The following is a 21,096-nucleotide window of genomic DNA, read 5'->3' on the forward strand; positions in this document are numbered from 1 at the left end:
GACTATTCCGAGGGCCCCTAACTGACAGATTCCCCCCAACAGCCCAGCGTCCATGTTTACCTTATTCTTCTACGACAGCTGTGATCTAACAGCAGACCTCTGCTGCCCTTGAATTGTTAACGCTCTGTACTTCTACAGCACTCCTCTAGTTTGGACGACCACTCACTGTGGAGCGCTTGACAACTCATTCCATTCACCAAGTTTCTCATTCTGATCCATGTGGTCAAACCGCGGTCTAACAACTCCTTCCTGATTTCCAGTCGGTTCCAAGTGTGTGTCTGTCATAATGTCCTGTTGTTATTATATTTTTTGGTCCAAATGATGTTTCACTTTTATTTGCTCTCAGCCCATAATCCTCTGAAGGGAACTTCTTAATGTTGGTTTAATTATCACAGCTGTGACCCTAATCTGAGGCTGAAACAAACACATCAAAGATGAATGATTTTACTGAGCAAATATTTGCTCATTATAAAGGCATTTATTGATTAATATCACTATAGTGTTGACATTTTCAACCCAATGATGTTCTGACTGTAACGACCGACGTTCAAGTGTTGGTTCATCTTCACTCTTATTGGTTGACTGTCAGCTAATCACCGCTGACAGAAGGCATTTTTGCCTGAAGGATATTCTGATTTTCCTTTCCCCACATACCCTGAAGAATTTTAATTTCACACATAATTATTTACAAAATGTGCGGCTGTAAACACAGATTTTGTGTGTCTTTCACTTCTCTGCCAGATGGAATGCCAGACTGAGCTGGCAAGACCTGCAACATCTCCCACTGGCTGCTGCAGCGTGAGCTCTCCATGAGGAGGTGAGCAAGAAAAGGGTGAATGAGAGATGGAGGAACAGAACAGAAGGACTCATCAAGGAGCTCTTCACTTTTGGAGAGCATTCATTTGCGGCGCCTCCCTGCTGTGAACTCAGTGTCAGTTTCTTCCCTCCTCTCCATCTTTTATGGCCTAAATCAAACTTGTAGCTCCAGCTTCTGCTCACATCCCTCTCCCTGACCTCCAGTTTTCTCTGCTGTCTGCCTTTCCTCTAACTGTCAGCATGTGAGGCGTTCATGTTGAATCCTTAAATGTTTCTTTATCATCCAAACTTAGTGGAACCTCCAATGAAATTAATGAACTTATTTGTCTTTTGCATTACCACCACCTGCTGGACAATAATAGCAGAGGCTGTTGGTGCTTTACATTTTGCCAGTGCCACAGTCTTTGATTACGGCCTGCAGGAAACTGCGGGACAGTTTTGCAAACAACAACATGGAAGCAGTGAAACAGTGACAGCTGTCGTCTGAGATCTTCCTCTGACACCAAGAGACTCTTCACACCAGACTGCCCTCCACAAAATACCACTTATTTACTTACTTATGCAGTGCACTCGGTGGGAGCTTGTTTGTCTTTTCCATCTGGCCGTAACAGGAAGTTTTGGCCTCAGGGATGTCGCCATATTCCACCAACATGGCTGCCGCCGCTGACGTTATGATCCCGAGCCCGTCACGGACCCGCGCCTCCAGGGGGTAGTCCCAGTCGTCGTACGACACTGAAATCATTCCTGATGGGAACTCTTCAGGCGTCACCTCTGGGTTCCCGGTGGTGAGTGACGGCACTATCCAGATGTACCCGAATCCTGTGAGGCCCAGAGAACGAGCCTCCTCCAGGATCAAGATGGCCTCGTCCTTGGAACAGTAGAGCAGGATGACAGGGGACTGCAATTTCTTCAGCATGATCTGAGAGCGACTGTCCTCCTCCACCGCATCCAGGGTGATGATGTTCTGCAGATCCCAACCAACAAAACTGGAGCAGAGACAGAAAGGACAAGAGTGAAGTGTTAACACTGCACTGACCGACCATCAGGTCCTGACAAGGGCACGTAATTATCCATTATAATTAATATCAACGTTAAGTGCAACATGAATACTAATGGGTTCTTACCATTAGGGAAAACAAATTAAAACCAATTGCTATGCAAATGTAGAAGATTAAGCTCTATAATAAAACGTAGCAGGTCAAAAAGGAAAAAAAAAAAACAAAAAAACCAAACAAACACCAGCCTAATTTAAAAGGGTCAAGTGCTGTGGTCAGACGGCAGCTTTTAGATAAACATGACATCATCGTGTGCATACATTTTTCTTAATTTGCACAACATAAATATATATAAAACGTGTTTGTCTATATTTTTAAATGTATCATTGTCTTGAACAACAGGGAAGAAATAAAGATTTTTGAGCCAGTGTTGTAGCCAATTTGTTAAAGCGAGCACAGTGAGAGGTAACAAGTGCTCATTAAAACATAAAGCACTTTGTTGAGGATCTTTTTCATCCAGTGGGACTGACAACATCCAGAGCGATAACATCCAGCAGCAGCAGCAGGTAATAAACAAGGACACAGAGCAACAGAGGCGGAGAGAACGCTCTAATGTTAGCAATTAAAGAGCATCATACGTCATAAACTCTAATGCACTGCGCTGGGAAGGAACCTTTAAAGCTACCAGGACAAAAATGGGTCAAAGGCAGTGAGAACAATCAAGGATTCCATCTTCAGAGCAACCATTAATTATTACTATTGAAAAAAAAAAGTAGGAGCAAGAATTAAATAAACAGGGACAGTGATAGAGAGAAAGACACCGTAATAGATCATTACATTTTTCTCATTATGAAAATAACATCTTTCCACCAAATCTGGAGTTCAGTTCCTGCTGTGTAGAATCAAACCTGTCTGTATTTGTAGTTGAGGCAAGAAAAGATAAATTCAGAAAAAAAAAATAGATAAATTACACTTGTAACACATACAGTAGCTATTCCCTTACACTACATTGCTCTTAGTAATGCCTAATCTAGCTTTATATATGAAAGAAAGAAAGAAAGAAAGAAGAGGTTTTAACACACTGCCCTGTTTGACATGAAGAGTGACTGCTCATAAAAAAAGACCTGCCTCCTCCTCCCTCTCCACTCAGCTTATTTATATACATCACAAGTGCAGTCAGAAGCCCTGCCAACATCTTAACATGGCAGTGTATGTATCATTTATTTGACAGTTTTTGGCCAAACGTTACAGCTAGCTGTTCTCTCCAGTAAGTTTTATCGTCTCATTCTGTCAGAGAACTGAAGCATCGGTCAAAATGACCGAACGCTGCAGAGTGTGTGGTAAAGTCACCTACAGTATCATCTGCATTTCAATTCTAGTACGCTGATGAAATCCCTTCAGGCGCCCCCCGTCTTTGAGTTAGAGATCGCAGGAGCAGATTAGAGCAGAAAAATATAAGGTTAAAACAAAACACTTAGTGCAGTAACTCTGGTGAAAAAAAAAAGTACAGTTGCAGTACTCTGGGGAAATTTGCAGCAATCTGTGGAAGATAAAAAGGAAAGAGACGCCTGAGGTTGAGTGTCCTCGGTAAAACTGCCTTCCAAACAAACAAATTGTTCTTGTTATCCTCAACGACACTACCTGGAAATTGTTGGGTTCAGAGAGTGATCGTTACTCCTTCGCATTGAAGAGTTTCTCTCTTATAAATTTAATGCCTTCAGACTGTTTCCATCTCACTTCCCTCCTTGAAATGTATTGTCTCGATCACAGCCGCTCTGAGACGAATACCCAACTTCAGATACTCTGGAGGTTTTGCCGAGCTCGTTGTGTAAATGTCTGCAAAAGTAACTCCCAGAATCCTCCAGAGATCCTCCCTCCAGTTCTCAAACACACTAAAGTCAACGCCGCTGAAGTGAGTTGTTGTGAGAGAGCAGCGGAAGAAAAACCCGTGGTTACTCAGTGTCCTGCTCCCAGCATGCTCTCTGAGCTGCTCGGGATTCTCTGCCACAAACACCTACATCTACCTGCTGTTGTCTGTTGATTTATCTTGTTATAAATGATTAATCCTGATTAATTATGATGCACAGCTGCGCTGAGACTAATCAGATTACAGATTTGAATCCTTCAACAGACTGAGGACATGGTGATGGACTTTTACCTGTTGTCCACCGTCGTTTTCAAGATGTTGATGAACTCCTGGTAGCCCGGGAACTTGGAAGTCACTATGGAGAAGATGTGCCAGTCGTACTCCTCCATAATGTTCAACATCAACAGCGCCTCCTGCTGGATGGAAGCACCAAACTGGAAGAACGTTGACTTCACATCCTGCATGACAAGGAAAGAGAAGATTTAGGTTAAGCGAACAGCTACCTAAAGAAGAAGTTGCAGAAGTGGGGGGGCAGGCCCCCTCCGGTGGCCATGAATATATTGCAGCACAAGGTATTTTGTGTGCTAAGGGGGAACATGCAAATCTTTGTTCATTGAAAATATAGTTGACAATGCAATGTTTCTGATAAAGTTCAGTGAAGATTTAAAGCCAGCGCTCAGTTATGGAATAGTGTTATTCACAAAAGGGGGCGCTGCAGAAAAAGTTTGGGACCCACTGATAGCAACACATTGAAACACAAACACAAATTGATGAAAAAAAAAGACACTTTCTCCTGCATGCCTGCCAAGCACGCACCAACACACACACATTAACATAAACACTGTAAATCAAGAGGAATATGCTTCTTGTCGGGAAGTATACGGATGAAGGGCCCGGAACAATTCAATTAAGTCTAAATTGGATTGGTGCAGCACAGGCAGACTGCAGAACTCTGCAGGTCCGGTTCTGGTTGAAGCAGGATAACATTTGTTCTACAGTTACTTGTGTTCACTCCATTAAACCAGGCTGAGAATCATTTGCCACTTAATTCAGCCAAACGGCTTGGACAGAGCAGCGGAGTGTTATTACAGGTGGACAGATCAACTCTTTCCATTTGTGTTGGATAATTTGTTCCAAACGACTGTGATACCGACGTGGGTTATTGAATGAGCACAGATGAGGTAACGGCGAGGGATAACAAAGTGTTAAACAGCACTTGACGGAAGGTCACAAATGCTTGACCTCTCCATTGAGGTTTATTGCGTTAAGTGCCGCGCGTGCCTTTGTTTTACTAATGTCAGTCACATATGGCTCCACTTGACACCACTTGTTGTCTAAGCTCGAATAATGACGGTCAAAAGTGGTGTGATTGCATACCTGTGTTTGCAGTCAGGGTGTGTGTGTGTGTGTGTGTAATATATAAGAACCAGAAACAGCTACACACTGTGCTGAGTAATCAAAGTGTAGCCCAAAATATTTCTGCTGTTGTACGGACATTTGTTTTGAGTGAGAGATCAGCAGGTGAACAGTGGAAAGTTAAATATAATATTTCCTTTCACTAAATCAGTCAGGAAACATTGAGCTCTCTCAGTACCACCATGATGACCAACATTAGAACAACATTAGAATACAGCAGCAGAGGCCTTCACTGTTAGCTTCCACCACAGGAGAGATGTTTCAGATTTATTCAACTGAAAAATGTAAATGTGAAAATATGAATCTTTCCCACGGACCACTGGTGGTACACGTACCACAGTTTGAGAACTACTGATCTATGTGACAGCGACAGGAAGAACAATGTAATACTGTTCCACTAGGTGGTAGCAGATGACCATACAAACTTAAATAGAGAAATCTTTCTCTGCATTTTTCTTCCATTCCTGTAGAAAAAACATGGCTGTGTTCAACTAAACAGGCCCAGATTTAAACAAACTTCTATTTAGTATAAAATGCATCAAGGTTCAAAAAATGTTTGGAAACACTGTGTTAGGATGATGAAAAAGGAACAGGTCAGGATGTAGAACACGTTAGTACTTGATCTGTATCATGGTGCCGTGTGCCACTGCATAGTGACATAAATGGTCTAGTGTTTTGCTTTTATTCCACAATGTTCATAGCCTTGGAATAACACAGGTCTCCACTGGGTCGTAGTATTTGTCTGTGTGTGTGTGTGTGGGTGTGTGCGTCGTTCTCTATATCCTGACCCTTGAGTGCTTTTTAATGGCATTGTGGCTGTATGTAAGAATGGTTGATCTGACACAAATTTGGCTCACGCTGCACACTGTTGTTTGTGTGTGTGTGTGTGTGTGTGTGTGTGTCAGTGGGGTAGAAAACGCAGCGATTCTTGAGCATGGTGGGACAGTAGGCAGGCCATGCTATAAGACATGTCACTTTCTGTCTTCATCACAGCGGCAGCCCCGTAATCCCACTCCTGCTCCGGCATGAAGACCAGCTCAGCACTGAGCCAGTGAAAGGCATCTACAGTCACGGAATACAGCTAGTAATCCACACATACTAAACTACAGTATATACAGTAGCATGTGTAACAATGTACTGTTGATATACAAATATACAGTACTGTGTTTAAAGCAATGTGTCCACCTCATAATGAAGACATCCTGTCTGTTTGGGTTATGAATACGTGGAGAGCTTACTCAGTGACATCCAAAGTGTGGGGCGCGTCTACCAAGTGCACACAGAGCTATTACAGAATGAACACAAGGAGTACAATTATTTGGAAGTCACAGTCATTTAACCCTGTTTCCATAAAATTAAGAAATGTAAATCTCAAACTTTGCTAATGCCGTTTAGCTCGTTAAAAAAAAAAGACTTGATCAACTCAACAGTCCATTTTCACCATGCTGTGTTTTCCTTTGAATGATTTTCTGGACAAAAAAATATATAGTAATGGGTAAATAGATGTGTGTGTATTGATGTGGACCAGATCTGGAAAACTCAAAGACAAAAAGCAGAAAAGAAAGTAAAGAGAAGTGACGACGGTGCAGTGGAGTGATGGCGACTAAGTGGCGTGAGATTGTTTCTAATTGGGACGACTCACAACCCATGACATCAGAAAACAGCCAATCGTATCCTCTCATTTCACCCTTGTCAAGTGTGACATGTCTCTGCTCCACACTTAACACCTTCAGCTGCTGACGCCCACATTATTTAAACACACACACACACAACGTCATTCACTTGTCATTCACGTGTGCCACTCTCAAACTTCCCACTTGATTATGCATGTACACACACACACACACACACACATACACACACACAGAGGCAGACACACAAACATGTACCTGCCCTGTAGGCCAGGACAGTGTGTCAGTGGAGACAGAGGAGAGCTATAAATAGTAATCCTCATATCCTCTGCTACTGATAACATCATACACTGTCTGGTCAGATGACACACACACACACACACGCGCCAATGCCAAAACTTGCATAATTTCTCATAAAGTGTCCAGGCATGACTTCAGTCTGTTACTGCACCACAGCGACCGCCGCAGAAGGAATACTACCACCAAAACTCCCTGGAGGGAAGTTACTAAATAAAACCTGACAGGTCTAAAAATACCAGCACCGAACGGGAATGTCCGTGGAAACGTAAAGGTCAAGCACACACAGACGACCACATGTACGAGATGCGGCGAAAAGAAAACATGACATGAAAGTATTTATGTTTCTGTACAAAGATGAAATGAAAACAAGTCTGAAGAAAAACTCCAAAGTTAAAGTACTTGGCAATAAAAGCAGGAAACGTGGGGGGATGAGAATAAACTGCAGGCTGTATATTCAAACTGGCTGCGTACCATGGTCGGCACTCTGGCTTCTTTTACACTTTTTTTTTCCTAATAGCTCTATTTTTATGTTATGTTTGAAACAAAGTTGTCAAAAGTATTCTATAGAAAAATGTCATCACTTTGTACCAAATCTCACTGTGCATAAAATGTGAGAATAAAATTAAATACAGGCCTCATTACTGAATTAAACCACTATTAAAACTTGTGTCTGTGTCTGCAAAAATAAAGTATATACTCCTATACTTGCTCTGAATACGTGCCAAACGCAGTATACTTCACATACCAGATATATTTTCAACTGACAAAAACTGACAACAGGAGGAAGAGACGGTGACATCACTTCTAAAGGTGAAAGCAAACTGACAAAAACTGACAACAGGAGGAACAGACGGTGACATCACTTCTAAAGGCCCACGGTTGGCATCAACAGGCCGGAGTCTCTGTGGAAGAATCCCCTGTGATTACATTAAAAAAAGACTTTCATGAGATCATTAAGTATGCTGAACTTTTGAGGAGGAAATTAGCATTTTCTAAGTGGAAGAGAAATGCAAATATGTGCCACAAACCCACAGAGTGAAGCAGTTGGCTCTAAAGAAACTGAAAGGTTTAAAAACTGGAGCTGCATTATCTTAACAGTAACAACAACCGTTGTTTTTATTGACCAAACCTTATCAACATACCAAATCATGACATGACATTTCTACTAAGGCTGTTAAAGTAAAAGCTTTTCTAGTTTTTTTTTTTTTTCTGTGAAGTTCATCTACAACATTTATTTACTTGCCGTTATTTATTATTGCTAATTTGTTCCAGCCAAGTACAAAAAAATAATTTTGTTTCTCATATTTAAGAATGATGATTTATCTCAATTAATCATGATTAATCTACAGCTACTCTGTGATTTACTAAGTCAATTAATTCAAACATTTGACAGACCTAATTATCACTTCTACAGATGAAGAATTTCTCTCATTTTCCTCACCAAGTACAACACATACTTAAAAAAGAAAATGTTATATAAAGGATGTCGAATGACTATGTATATAAATAATAAATAACCATTTTTGCCTCCAAATTTAAAAGGCAAAAACAATGTCCCACTCCCTCTGTGTACCAGCATCCATCATCACCTTGGTGTTTACATAATTTGTTGTTGCTCATCCTTGTGAAGGTCACAGGGATCAGAGCTGCTGTGATTCTGACTCATCAACTTCACTTTCTAATTTAAACATCCAGACAAAAGCCCCTCCCACCACCACCAGCCCCCCCACACACACAAAAAATAAACAACAGCCAAGCAACAGTCTGACACTTTACCACTGAGTGATGCCACAGTTCGTCTCCTTCCATTTAACACACACACATATATATATATATATTTGAACTCTGTCTGGACGTCACATATATACAGTATATATATATATATTTGGACTCTGTCTGGACGTCTTCAGGTTATGTCATCTGATTACACACTGCGAACAACTGCAAACTCAGAGTTCCTCCACGACTAGTCAGTGATTCCTAACCAGGTGCTGTAGTTAACCTACTGAAACCAGTCTGTGTAGTCCAGGTCTTTTCAAAGACAGTGTGGCAGCAGCAGGAGCCCAGTGTGTTCACAGAAAAGCAATATAGAAGTCTAGACACTTCCATTTCCCTTTTTCGTCTCATTATGACCCGAGGAAACTATTATGGTCCTGACAATATTGCTTGAGTTGCGTCTTTACTTTTTGCACATTATGCAATTTATTTTCCTTCTCACTTGCTCTGTCAAGGAGGCAGAAAATTACAAAGTTAATTTGGTCCTCACTGCTCGACCAATGAGAATCAAGCTGATCCTGAAGCGGTGTTAATACTGCCCCCTGGTTTTCTTCTTTATATTTCACTGCTGTTGTTGAGAACGGGCGGAACAACAAGGTTGCACGTATCTTTTGTGTTAAATTGTGTTGGATAATTATACTGCGGGAATACTGCAGCTGTCAAACGCTGCATGGTGGGTGTATACATGTGTTCACACACACACACACACACACACACACACACACACAGCAGGGGTATTGAACCAGGCTGCAATTGACGTCGTCAAAAGGCCCAACTTTATGGGGAGCAGGGTGTAAACCCACTTAAATGTATGTGTGTGTGTGTGTGTGTGTTTCCTCTGACAGGACTTTTTAACAAGCAGTTGAGCCCCCATGGGGAAACACTGGCAGAAGAACACCCCCCTCCCCTCCCCTCTCCTGTTGTCTCCCTCAACCTCCATCCTCACTCACCCTTTACTCTAATAAGCACAGCATCTTTTCTCCGTGTGTGTCCCTCCCCTCTACACCCTCCCATCCATCTTGCCCTATCACACCCACTCGCTATCTCTTCTAATAAGGCCAGAATTCTGCTCCGTTCCTCCAGGGGGCAAAGTGTACACTTTCACAGGAACAGTCAGTCTGAGGAGTGTGGCTTCACAACTCAGTCATAAATAAAAGAAAAACTGCTCTGACTTCAGTTTTCACATAATTTAATAACTCAAAAATATGTTATTTTATTTATGACTAAGTACTGTTCACATTAGTTTTGTGTCCAGAAACATCTCCAAAATTAAAAGTTGTGGCAGGAGCACGAAGACTCCAACAGTAATTCTCGAGGTTGTGGGGCAGTTAAGAGGTCACACAAAGGTAAACGGGGGTTTTTAATCCCTATTAAAACCCCATCACTGTGGACTCCGTCGTCTCCCTCCACAGCCGCGCTCGTTATTCACAGCCATCCTGTATTGTTGTCGCCTGCCGACACCACAGATCCAAACGTTGTGGATTTCCCACTTGTCACATGCAGAGAAATTGTTGGTATCATTATTACAGCCTCCGCAGTCATGCCCCAGTCTTTATTATGAAAATTATCATCACTGTCAACATTGCTGCCGTCAACGGCCAAATCCATCATTATTCAATGGAACTAAGCCGCTGTCGTCTTTGGGAATTTCTAATCCTTTCCCCCTTCAGTCTCTCCAGTCTGATTTCATTTATCAGCGTCCACCTAGTTTGACTCTACATCAGGAGTTTGGTCCAAGGAAGAATTAAGAGTGAACTAAACACAGATTTTTTTACAATAAATTAATCTAATTAGAAACCACGATGCAGTCTGTTCCTCCGTGAGATTCAGCTTCATAGACACCATCAGAAATCAGGATTAACCGTAATCATGATTATTCATGATTAACCATAATCTTGATTAATTGAGATAAATGAACATTACTGAATAGTTATATTATATATACTGCAAGACAAGGCAGAGGTGTTTCCTGTATCTGGTTTTATTTGTGACTAATGCAAAAGATGGAATTACTAATACGGAAAAATGTCAGAAAAATATGCAACGTACGCCTCGAAATTTCACTTCATAGTGTCGGTGGGTTGAGTCATTACTTATCATGACTGTAACTTGTACAAAGGTTCCATTGAAGTACTTACTCACCACCCTGCACTCACTGAAGCTTCAAGACAGTGACTTTGACTTTAGGTTAAATCCTCCACGAACGGGTGATGGACGTTGACGTGGTATTTTAGGTTTTTTTTCCCCCACAGTGTGTGTAGGAAACATGTTCACTGATTATTATAAAAGTCACGACGTGCGGACGGACAGTTGAATAATTCAATATACACTGTACGACATTTTGTCAGTTAGTTTAATAGCTTTGAAAACTTCATGGTGATTAGTTTCACCTATTAATTAGTGTAATGAACATGTAAATTTGACAGCCCTAATTTAAATAAAAGATTTGTGCTCGGTCCAACATAAAAGGATGTTTATAGAGGTGTGTCCGTGCCTGCACGTTTGTGTGTGTGTGTGTGTACTTGTGTTTCAAAGGGTTGTGCGTCATGTGGAGTTCTTTTCAAAGACACTAACGACAGAAAAAACACCTCCGCTCAAACAGAATGTAAGAGCATCCACTGGCCAAGAAAGACAAGAAAATCCAGGGTCTCAAAGGCCAGATTTACACAGAATCAAACACCTCGAACCCACACTTATGGAGCTGTAAGGCAGCCCAGGACACTTGTTAGCAGCAGCGCTGGTGGAACAACAGCATGGGAAGGTGGGATAACAATATATTCTATGGCAGCCCAAAACCGGCCCGCCAAAACATCCATCCAGTTCATGAACGGATTCCAAAATATTCATCAAATAATAATGTAAAATAAAATAAGATAAAAACGTGATTTTTATTTGAATGTCTGCATATTTGGTGAATCATTTTCTATGGTTTTTGTGCTTATTACAAGACAGAAAAAATCTATTGCAATCCTGAAATATAACGAGTACATAAACATACAAGACAGAAAAAATCTATTGCAATCCTGAAAATTATATATAACGAGTACATAAACATACGCTCGGTTCCATATACAAAACCCAGAGCCACCGTGTAGTACAACTACAGTACAAAAGACATGGCAAAGCCCATTTTCCTGCCAACTACTCGTCCCCAGACGTACAACTATAAGAGGGCAAATCAATACGGCATAATGTGCCGATAGTTTCCCCCACGGAGGTGCATCTGTCAGCTGTTATTGCCTTCTCTAACTACACTGGCAGTATCAGTAATACATCACCTCTAACAGCGACAGACAGACAGATACTGACACTGAGAGACCCACTTTGAAGAGAATGAAACAAAGCAGGGCAGGCGGGGAGAACGGATGGACTAAATAGCAGGAAGACGGATGGGGAGGTGGCGGGAACTAATGTCAGAGAGCAACGGTGAGCAAAACAGGGGGAGGAAAGGAAGATAAAAAGGCTGGGGAGGAGAAAAAACGTAGGATATATGGGCGTATTAGAGAAGCTTAGTCACTTTCTCTGCGAGTAAATGGAGACAATTTTGTAAATCAAACTGTCTTTGTGCTACACACTTAAATCACGGCAGGATTAACATAATTTGGCGCAGAAAACAGAGGGAACAGCAAATCTGGCTCTGACTGAAAAAAAAAACTGAACTTCACCACCGAAGGCTTTACTGAATGCAGCCGTGTATGCACAATATTTCACTGAGAAATGCACTCTGATAAAATCAGCTTCCATCCGCCGTCCCAGAGGCAAGAAGACAAGTTTTCAGCTGCTCCCTGTACACACGTACATGTATATGGACGAGCCGTGCACAGGCCGACCTATTCTTGATGGTAACAATGTGCTTTGTAGACGTTCAGCACCAAACTCAAGGCCATCACAGCTATGCCTTTCATCCCATTTCCATTTGATTGGCTGCCAGCAAGGCTTGCAGAGCAATTGGCTGCATTTCATTGGCCACAGCACCCCTGGGAGGAGGATAGAGGATGATATCTGTTAACAAAAAGGAGCGGCATACGCACACACACACACACACGCACGCACACACACACAAACAAACACACACGCACAGAGCTGGAGGGAAAGTCCCTAATGCCTAATGTACCTTTTGCTATCACAGATGGGTCACTTGGCATTTCTGGGCAGAAATGTGGGTGGAGAGAAGGAATGAGAGAGTCAGACAGAGAGATAATGAGGGGGAAAGAAAGAGAGAGAGAGAGAGAGAGAGAGAGAGAGAGATGAAGAGAAACTTAAGTGGAAAAGATTAGTCCAATGTGAACAATTGCAGAAATGAATCAAGAGAAGAATATGGAAATAATAAAGAGCAGCTTTTCACATCACGACGTATGAAATATAGACAATAAAAAAATGATTTGTGTGGTCAATAACACAGACTTTCAATCTTTCTAATATACTGGGACATTTATAACCAAGATTGAACGGACATAAACATAATTATATTATAAAATTATGTTTATGTCTGTTCAATAATTAAAATAAATAAATTGCAAAAAAGGACCCAACCTTTAATGCATTACCTTCCCTGAACCTATTAGTGGTCATGAAGATTCTTTAATCACTCAAATTAATAATATTCTAATTAATATACTGAACTAGAAAATGTTTGAGTAACATTAAGCGAGAATTAACTGTTTTAAATTCAAGATATGAAAAACTAGCACTAAACTAAACACAGAAGAGTTCATTAAGGAATTCATTAAAGAACGAGTTCGAGATCAGTGACTTAATTGACTTGTGAGTCATTTTTTCCCTGATTTCTGTTCTTTGTTTTTTCTTTTTCCAATTTTCTTCTTCGACTCCTTTTCTAATCAACAGAAATATAACACGTCAGTGACAGAAGGTTTTCAGGTCCAAGTGTAGGAATAACTAGTAGTCTGACCACAGACTACCACTGACCGCTGACGTATTTAACATAAATGAGTCATTTGTGCTTCTCCTCGGAGGCTGATCAGGGGCGTCCCTCAGCGGCCTGGCTGTTGTGTCTCAGAGTACAGTAACACAATCTGACTGAAGCGGAGAGTGAGGAGGAGCATCTGTGCATCACCGCTCACACAACAGATGAGACAGGACTCAACTGGGGCACAAACACGTTGGAGTCGTCAGGACGGGGCAACAAGGCAGAGATTAAACACTTTCACACAACATCAGACCTGAATGGGTTTTTACACGCTGGGGTTTAATATGGGACTTAATATACAGGTGGTGAAAACAGAGAAAGGTGAGCGTGGAACATGGAAGTTAAAGACTGCAGCTCTGAGAGGCTTTTTAATGTATGAAAATACAGTGTCTACGCATTCAAATATATATGTATGCATGTATATCATACATATGAAAGTTATATATTAACTCATATATACACATATATACATGTAAACATGCATGTGACATAACACTCCTCTAGGGGACACTAAGTGTTTTATTTGCACAAAACAGTCACACACACACACAAATTCAATACAATTAAAATAAACTTAAAGTGAACGCTTCCATTTTTAGATTTGTCTGCACTGATAACCATGTTTGTTTGTGCTGTCCATACTAATTCCTCCCTCATGTCTGGAGGCTACAAACTACACATGCAATCATGTCTGTGCACAGTCCACCACGCTGAGAGGAAACGCTCGCTAACAGCACTGACACTGGGCAAACAACGGATGATTCCGGAAACTATTTCAATTTAAAACTGGATTCCATCAACAATTTTTGAAGGAGATTTTTTTTTTTAATCCTTTTCTAGGAACAGAAGGATATTGAGATGTTGCGCCACCCTTGGCTGCGTGGTTGACTACCAGTACTGCAGGGAAGTTGGAATAAGTGGCCACATTAAATTGGCCTTGGATGTGCAGGTGAGTGTGAACTGTTGTTTTTCTGTATTTGTCAGCTTTCCCACAGGCAGTCAGGCGAATGTGCAGGCATGGCCAGAAAAACAGAGCAACAAGAGGAGCAACAAGAGGAGCAACAACTCATCATTCTGCAGCTACAGCCAAAGTGGAAAAGCCGACGTCGGTGATCAGTGGAGTGTTAAAACCTGGTTACACAACTAAGAATTGATTCCTGGCCGTTTGTGTTCATCGGCGTCTGCCTGTTTCTTTGTCCGTTGTGTTTTTTCCCCCTCCTTCCTCCTGCCCTTCCTCTACTGGGTTCAGTCTGACCCTGTTTCTTTTCTTTGCTCCTGCACCAGAGTCTTTATCCCATTATAGCCTGTGTGCTTCTCTGGAGCAGTTTCAGTGGCAGAAAATGAAAACTGGCAGGATACATTATTCAACACCCAACTCTTCACAACCTCCCTGTGTTTATGTGGCGTTAATATCAGTCAGTTCATTTGTGAAGATCATTTCCATTCAAATTTTAACACAACTGCACATTGTTTCTCTGATGCACATGATTATTTACACATATTTTGGTGAAAGACTAGTTCTTGGAGGAGCTCGAGGTCGAAAGACTGCGCCACCTAGCCAGGGCAGCAGGTATTTCTATAGCTGAGTGATATGATTGCCAAATGTAATTTTTTTCTTTCTGTTCCAGCGACAGAGACTTTCTTTTTTTGTCATACATGATTAATTATAATCATCATTAACTGAGATTAGCCCCGTCAACTCCATCATGTCAGTTCACCTCCTGGTCTTGGTCAGAACATTCCTTCCACAACAGAATTTTTCCACGTTATGTTCTGCAGCTCGCACTTTTTAGCCAATGACGTCACAGCACTACATACGCTGCTGCTCAGAACTGTTGATTGATATCAGCAACTGAGTTCCATTCTAACGGCTAGGAACGAGCTTTGTCTGTGACTCTTTTCACGCTTCCATTTCCTTCACAGACGTTCGGAGGAACAATCTTATTTTTAGAACAGCCACTGCAACAATATCAGGCTTAAGGCAAGAGGATAAGAACATGACCAAATGGCAGTGGGAATGTGAGATAAGCAACAAAAAGACAGAGCAGACCACAGTTCCTGAAGCCTAAATGCAAAATAATTTTAAAATCTTCCATAGTCCAGAGTTTGTTAATATTATTACATGGACGACAATAAAAGTGTTGTTTTCTTCCAGCTCTTTCTTTGTAACAAACATTGTTTTTTTTATTGTCTAAGGACTGAGTTTTCAGAGGAAATGAAAGAAACCATGGACAGATGATGGAGCCAGCTCCAGTCTAATCACGTACATTCTACGCCTGTCAACAGTGTGTCATCGTAAAGGTTGATCATCACAGACAAATAGTCAGTTAATGTTCGGAGAAGGTCGTGGATAACAGACACAGACACAGACCCAGCAGTGATCGGAGGTTTCTAACAGCAGCGGTGAACAGTCTGTGTGTCAGCAGCCACTTCAAACTCCTCCACATGTGGAATTTGGCAGCTTTTAAATAACACAAATTGCAGCTATTTTCTTTGCTTTATCCGTAATTATTTCATCCACTAGAAGCTGCCAAACATTAAAACACCAGAACGCTTCATAATAATCCGCTTCTACGAAAAAGCATGATAACAACACTGGTCGCATGCCATACGTTTGCTGTATTTAAGATTAAGCCAGACACGCACTCAAATCCTGCCGTAGTCGAGGTATGATTGGCCGACGTCGGGAAATAAAGTGGTAAATATCTGAATTCTAAACTGGACTTATTTGGACTTTCTACTCATTGTTTTTTTCCAGAAACGCAGCAGTGCCAACAGTGGAGCTGTGAATTGCTGAAACTATTTATCAACACAGTTTATAGCCATCTCTCTCTCTCTGTGCAGCCTCAGCTGATGGCTCTGATGAGACGGGATCTGATGCAGGCTTTTACTCGACCTTGTTGAAGACCTGATGTTTAAGTGGAACGCTCCTGGGGACAGAGTGAGAGCCGACTCTTTATCTAAACATCCTGAATCTAAAAACCACTATCCTCCTCCATCAGGAGACAAGAACAGCTTCAACTGAGCTTCAAACTCCCTCCCCCTCACTCTCTTTATGAGATTTTTCACGTCTTTCCTCCTTTATTTGACACTTCATCTCAGCCCATCTTTTCACTCTTTGTATCAGAGTGCATCCTCCACTGAAACGTCAGACCCAGCCTATATCTCTGACCGACCACTGAAAAAGGTGTTGAGACGTCAGGTGTCTTACACAGAAAAACTTGAAGAGTTCACAATCATGGTTAAAAACTAATAATGATGGATTCAACTTTGATCCCAAGTCAGAGTCAAAGCCACGTGGTCGGTACACCACACTCTCTCCTCAGAGATTTTGCACTGGTATAACAATGTCTTGTAATCCTCAGATTTGCTTTTGGGAACTTATAATAATAAGTGAAATCATTCACTGGCCCACGAGGATCTTGTCGACTAAAAATAAACACGGGCGAAGAAACAAAAACACCAATGTTGTCATTTTTCTATTATGGAAGGTCTCGGCGGCCGAGTCGAGGTTTGCTGAGAAAGCACGGAGGTCCGACCGACGAAGACTCACAGATGCCAAAAAACACAGTACTAAAATATGAACAGGAGAAAGGGGGGGATTAGGGGAGAGGCTGAGGGTGAGTGTGTTAAGAATGTTTGCACGAGTCTCTCCAACCTCATCAGTCACTCATCAAGCAGCTGTGTGTCAAAGTTTGTTGGTTCATTTCTGTGAATTCATCTGTAAACGCTTCAGCAACCAACGTCAACACTCGGGCTGCACTTTTCAGCTCTCTGTCAGTTGTCACTGAGTCGTTTTTAAATCTATTACTCGCTGCTTTTGAACATTTAAATTCACATAACGAAGTGTCAGTGTTCATTCATAATTCTTTTTCTAGCTTTGATTTTTTTCTTCTCTCCCATTTGTTCTGTTCAGTTTCTCACACTGTGTGGAACTGTTTGTGTGCATGTGTCCGACTGCATGCATATACTGTATATTTGTGTGTGTGCGTGTGTGTGTGTGTGTGTGTGTGTGTGTGTGCACGTACTGTCAGGCTCACAATAGGCTCGGAGGCAATCGATAGGTATTTCGGCAGCAGCTCCACATAATAATGGGGGGGATATTGAGAATCACCCAGGCTCAAGATGCAGGTGTGTGTGTGTGTGTGTGTGTGTGTGATAGAGAAAAAGAGAGGGAGAGAGAGGGAGGGAGGGTAAGAGAGGGAGTCTGCAGTTCCTATCTGGCCATGATCACTTACTCTGATTTGCAAACCTCCTTCACTCTCTCAGGTGCAGAGCCAACAGCACCAGCAGCACATGTCACATGACTTAGAATACACACTACCATATACAGTATATGTATGTATTAGTTTGCCTTTATTATTTTTGTTACTATTATTATTATTATTTCTATTCAAAGTGTATTTACGGCTCCAGTTACGACGGGTCGATTTGTGGCTGGGACAGTGTTTATGCCTCCTGGTCAAACTGGACGGGGAAAAAAACCCACAACAAACTTGTGGATCCTTGGAATCATCACTGCACTGAAACACACAGCCAGCAGAAATGTGAAGACTAAACACACAGTAGCAACAACAGGCCCAGCAGGGGGGGCTGGTGACTGTAAGGGTGGAGGTGAGTTTGATGACAGTTACGTTTGTATTTGCCAAACAAGGCCTGTAGGCAAACAGCAGGAGCCATGTGATTGTAGTAGGTGACACACACACACACACACACACACACACACACAGCACCATGTGAGGAGAGTGTTTGTGGAGATGTTTGTCCTGCTTTGAACAATTTAGTGTTTTTGTTGTATCACAATTTGCTCTCATTTTAACTCATCACAACGACAGGTGGAATAAACAGGAGGGAAACAGGTGGATGAACAGGCAGGACTACACACACACCTTAGTTTGTGACAGTTTGTGTATACGTCCACGTGACAAGTACTGAAAACTATTAACTTCTGGAGACAGAAAGAAAGAGAGAGAGAGAGAGACTATTAACTGAACAGACATCCCTTAAGAATATGGCAAAAAAAATAAGTTCATCCTGTCAACCATTTGTACGTTCCAACAATTAATCAAAGGTTATTATTTTTAGGAGCGGCCCAGACGCCTCTTCGCCCACATACGTCACTGAGAGTCAATTCCACCTGAATTGCGGTTTGATGCCGTTCCTGCTTCTCTCCAGTGAAGAATGTTCACTCCAATCCTTTCACTTCCTGTCTTATCTCATCCCGTCCTTCCCTGCAGCTTCTACTCATCATTCCACTTAAACTCCTTCTTTAATGAGGTCTTTCAGAACTCCTTTTCTCCCCTCCCTCCCTCCTTTCCTCCCTCCTGGCCCCAGTCGCTTTGCATTTTGTTTCACTTCTGTCTCCTTGTGTTGAGAAAATCACGATGGATAAAGGAAAGGGAAAAAAATACGTCAGGTTAACAGAGAGGCTGTTCCTTAGACTGCAGCAGATATACAGATATACTACATGGCACTAATTCTGTTAATGTGTCGAGACACACATTAACAAATACAAAGGCAATATAATAAACCTGTTCTTTTACCTATAGGTATCAAAAAAGCACAGGCTTTGAGCAGTAATTACTAATGTTTTCTTTATATTCTTAACAAAAATACAATTCTTTACAAGAATTTCTTTACAGAAAATACTTCAAAGACAAAACTCATTCCATAGGGGCGGCTCTGAGGAGTGTTCGTATCGACTTATCATACCGTAACTTCTACAGAAAAATGCTGAAATAGCAAAATGTGCACATGCAAATATTTCATGACCTTCACTGATTTTCCCACATGTAGAACCAAGACTTTTACAATGTTAATTGATTGACCTTCACTGATTTTCCCACATGTAGGACCAAGACCTTCACAATATTAATTGATAACAGCAACTGCAGAGAGAGCTCTCCATAATCAACAAGAGTTGATCCATTAACTGTCACTTATTTATTCTATTAACATCTCAGCTCTGTTCACTTTAGACCACCGCTCCACTGCATTCATGACATCAGGGCTAACCCATTTTGTTAAGGAAAATGGGAGCAGGAGGAAGTAAAAGGAAACAAATTAATTTCCTCTTCTACCAGAGCTGGGCCACAGAGTAGGTCAGTGTAGAATCAGACTGGATTCACTCAAGTGCATCACTTCCCTTCATTCATTCATTTCTTTCCTGCAGCTTTCTCTCCATTATTTTAAGTTCCTCTCTCACTCTTTTTTTCTTTTGAGTTTTCCTCTCACCCACTGTTGCACCGCTACACAGTGATCTCCAACAACAAACCAACGACGCAGCTTTGATTTTATTGGCATTAAAAATATCCTGGTGTAAAAAAGAACACTGAAAAATCCACAGTTATCATTTTTCTTTTTTTTTTTATAAAATCGCATTTTTCAATTTCAGAATAAGTCAAACATTAAACCTGCAATCTAACTGAATTCACTGAAATAACAAGACACGTGTGCCATATAACCATGTACCATTTAATAATTTCACAAAACATTCAGTCCTCCATCTTTCTCAAAAAAAAAGGCAGGGGGGTGATGTGGTTGGAGTAGACGGCAGTTAGTGTCATCAAATCCAGTAGTTCAAGAAAAGACGATGGTGGGGCGGGAACCATAGCTAAGAAAAAACAAATAAAGGTGGAAAAGGTTTTTAAAAAACTGCACAAATATAAACCTGGAGTGTGACTCCGTTTGTGTCCCTGAGCCATAGGTTAAATGTATGGCTCTTCCTCTCTGTTCCTTCAGTCTGTTTGCCCCGAGGGCAGTTTTTATGACTCCACCAGCTGAACACAGAGACACAGTAATGTTGTTCTCCCTCCACGTTCCCATCTCGCCTCCAGAAAAAAAACATTAATAATAAAAAAAGAATGTGGTAACGTAAACAAAATAACAATTTGATTTGCAGTACAGATGCTAACTGGTATGCTAACACTCTCTCTCTGTGTGTCTCACTTCTGGGCCATGACCCTGATCCCTGAAATCCATGGGAAAAGCCACACTCTGGTAATCATGTGTAAAAGTCCTCGTGAAGAAGCCCCTGATCTTACACCTGCTGCATGTGTTATGACTGTGCTACGATGGTCCTTTCAATCTCTGGTTGATCTTTCTCAGTCAAACTGAAGCTCTCTCTGCAACACGGAGAGATTCCAGGGAATATATTCTGGTCTTTTAAATTCAACGTACAGCAGCCGTGAGTCCATGTGACCAGAGGTAAAGGTTAGAGTTGCTAAGTGTATAATAGGCTGTGTTTAAGTGACTGTGGTCAGACTGAACAGTCAGAGCTCTGGCACAGGAGACAGCTTTGCAGCGCTAGCCTCCACTTTCTGGCACTGACATATGTGGGTTGCCGTGGGCTGCAGCTGTCACGGGCTG

At 41.6% G+C, this 21,096-nt stretch overlaps 1 protein-coding gene across 4 annotated transcripts in view; it reads right to left on the minus strand.

Annotated features, from left to right (window-relative positions):
* The window catches only part of grin2aa (glutamate receptor, ionotropic, N-methyl D-aspartate 2A, a), a 100,966-nt gene that overhangs the window by 29,951 nt on the left and 49,919 nt on the right, over positions 1–21,096 (minus strand). For all 4 annotated transcript variants that reach the window (XM_008330175.3, XM_025064289.1, XM_025064291.1 and 1 more), the window contains exons 4-5: positions 3,970–4,136; positions 1,374–1,802 (exon numbers count right to left, since the gene is read on the minus strand). In XM_008330175.3, the coding sequence (XP_008328397.2) occupies positions 1,374–1,802; positions 3,970–4,136 (596 nt within the window). The remainder of the gene's footprint in view (positions 1–1,373; positions 1,803–3,969; positions 4,137–21,096) is intronic.

Source organism: Cynoglossus semilaevis, chromosome 17 (genome assembly GCF_000523025.1).
Source record: "Cynoglossus semilaevis isolate Cse_v1.0 chromosome 17, Cse_v1.0, whole genome shotgun sequence".
NCBI lineage: Eukaryota > Metazoa > Chordata > Actinopteri > Pleuronectiformes > Cynoglossidae > Cynoglossus > Cynoglossus semilaevis.